The sequence below is a fragment of the Myotis brandtii genome, unplaced genomic scaffold (genome assembly GCF_000412655.1).
Source record: "Myotis brandtii unplaced genomic scaffold, ASM41265v1 scaffold975, whole genome shotgun sequence".
Taxonomy (NCBI): Eukaryota; Metazoa; Chordata; class Mammalia; order Chiroptera; family Vespertilionidae; genus Myotis; species Myotis brandtii.
Window position 1 is genome coordinate 506,396 of NW_005372049.1, and position 1,472 is coordinate 507,867.

At 62.4% G+C, this 1,472-nt stretch overlaps 1 protein-coding gene across 1 annotated transcript in view; it reads left to right on the top strand.

The window, feature by feature from the left end:
• RNPEP (arginyl aminopeptidase (aminopeptidase B)) overlaps window positions 1-915 on the top strand; it is a 7,889-nt gene extending 6,974 nt beyond the window's left edge. Inside the window, exons 11-12 of the mRNA XM_014533396.1 lie at window positions 43-267; window positions 620-915. Coding sequence (XP_014388882.1) covers window positions 43-267; window positions 620-900 — 506 coding nt within the window. The 3' untranslated portion in view covers window positions 901-915. The remainder of the gene's footprint in view (window positions 1-42; window positions 268-619) is intronic.
• The last annotated feature ends 557 nt before the right edge of the window (window positions 916-1,472 follow it).

Genomic DNA, 1,472 nt, shown 5'->3' on the forward strand with positions numbered 1-1,472 from the left:
TGGCCGCGAGGTCGGCATCTCCTGGTAACGTCTCGTCTCCAGGCTTCGAGTTCGACCGCTGGCTGAACACCCCAGGCTGGCCACCGTACCTCCCGGACCTGTCCCCCGGGGACGCGCTCATGAAGCCTGCGGAGGAGCTGGCCCAGCTGTGGGCGGCCCCGGAGCTGGACATGCCGGCCATTGAGGCCGTGGCCATCGGCTCCTGGAAGACCTACCAGCTGGTGTACTTCCTGGACAAGGTCCTCCAGAAGTCCCCTCTGCCGCCCGGTGAGAAAGGGGGTGATTTCTCCCCCCCCCCAAATATATTTTTATTGATTTCAGAGAGAGGGAGGGAGAGATAGACACCTCAATGATGAGAGAGAATCATGGATCGGCTGCCTCCTGCACGCCCCACACAGGGGACAGAGCCGGCAACCCAGGCATGTGCCCTGACCGGGAATCGAACCGCGACCTCCTGGCTCCTAGGTCAACGCTCAGCCACGGAGCCACGCCGGCCGGGCATCATTGATGTTTCTCTCTCCCTCTCCCTTCCTCTCTGAAATCAATAAAAAATATACATAAAAAAGATGAGTAATAAAAAGTGATTATTTAGAAAGATACCGACCCCTGTCTTTTCCAGGGAACGTGAAGAAGCTGGGGGAGCTGTACCCGAAGATCTCGGGCGCCCGCAACGCAGAGCTGCGGCTGCGGTGGGGCCAGATCGTCCTTCGGAACGACCTCCAGGAGGACTTCGGGAAGGTCAAGGACTTCCTGCAGAGCCAGGTGGGTACCGCGCCCCCAGGCCCACAGCCCGCAGCTCCGGGGCCTCACCCTTCCCTGGAGCAGCGGGAGGGGCGGAGAGCGAGCGGGGAGGGTCTGCCCACAGCCCCTCGGGAGGGAGGCCCAAGGGCAAGGAGGTGAGTGATCCAGAGGCTGTGGTCCCAATGCCCCTGGGGTGAGGAGGGGGGTGGGTGGCTGTGGCAGGGGCAGGTTCAGACCCTGCTGCATCCCAGGTCCCTGGGGAGCCGCCTGCTGGGCATGGGCCAGGGTCTCGGGAGCCCGAGCAGAATCCAGGGGGAGGGGCTGGCGGCAGAGCCCTCGCTAGGAGGTCCAGCCACGGAGGCTCTGCGTTCGGGGGACTCGGGAACTCACGTTGTGTGCCTTTGGGACCCGGGTTATCTTTCTTTTTTCTTTTTTCTTTTTTTGGTTCATCCTCACCCGAGGCTGTTTCCCCATTGATTTTTAGAGAGAGTGGGAGGGAAGGGGAGAGACGGAGAGAAGCATCGTGAGAGAGACACATCGATTGATTGGTTGCGTCCTGCACGCGTCCCGACCAGGGCTGGGGAGCTGCAACCAGAACCAAACCCGGGACCCTTCAGAGCGGCTGACGCTCTGTCCCCCGAGCCCGACTGGCTGGGCCGGGCCCTGGGCTGGGACCTTCTGCCCCATCTTTGCTCCGAGCCCCTGGGGAGCCCCCCTGTCCGGTCAGGTGT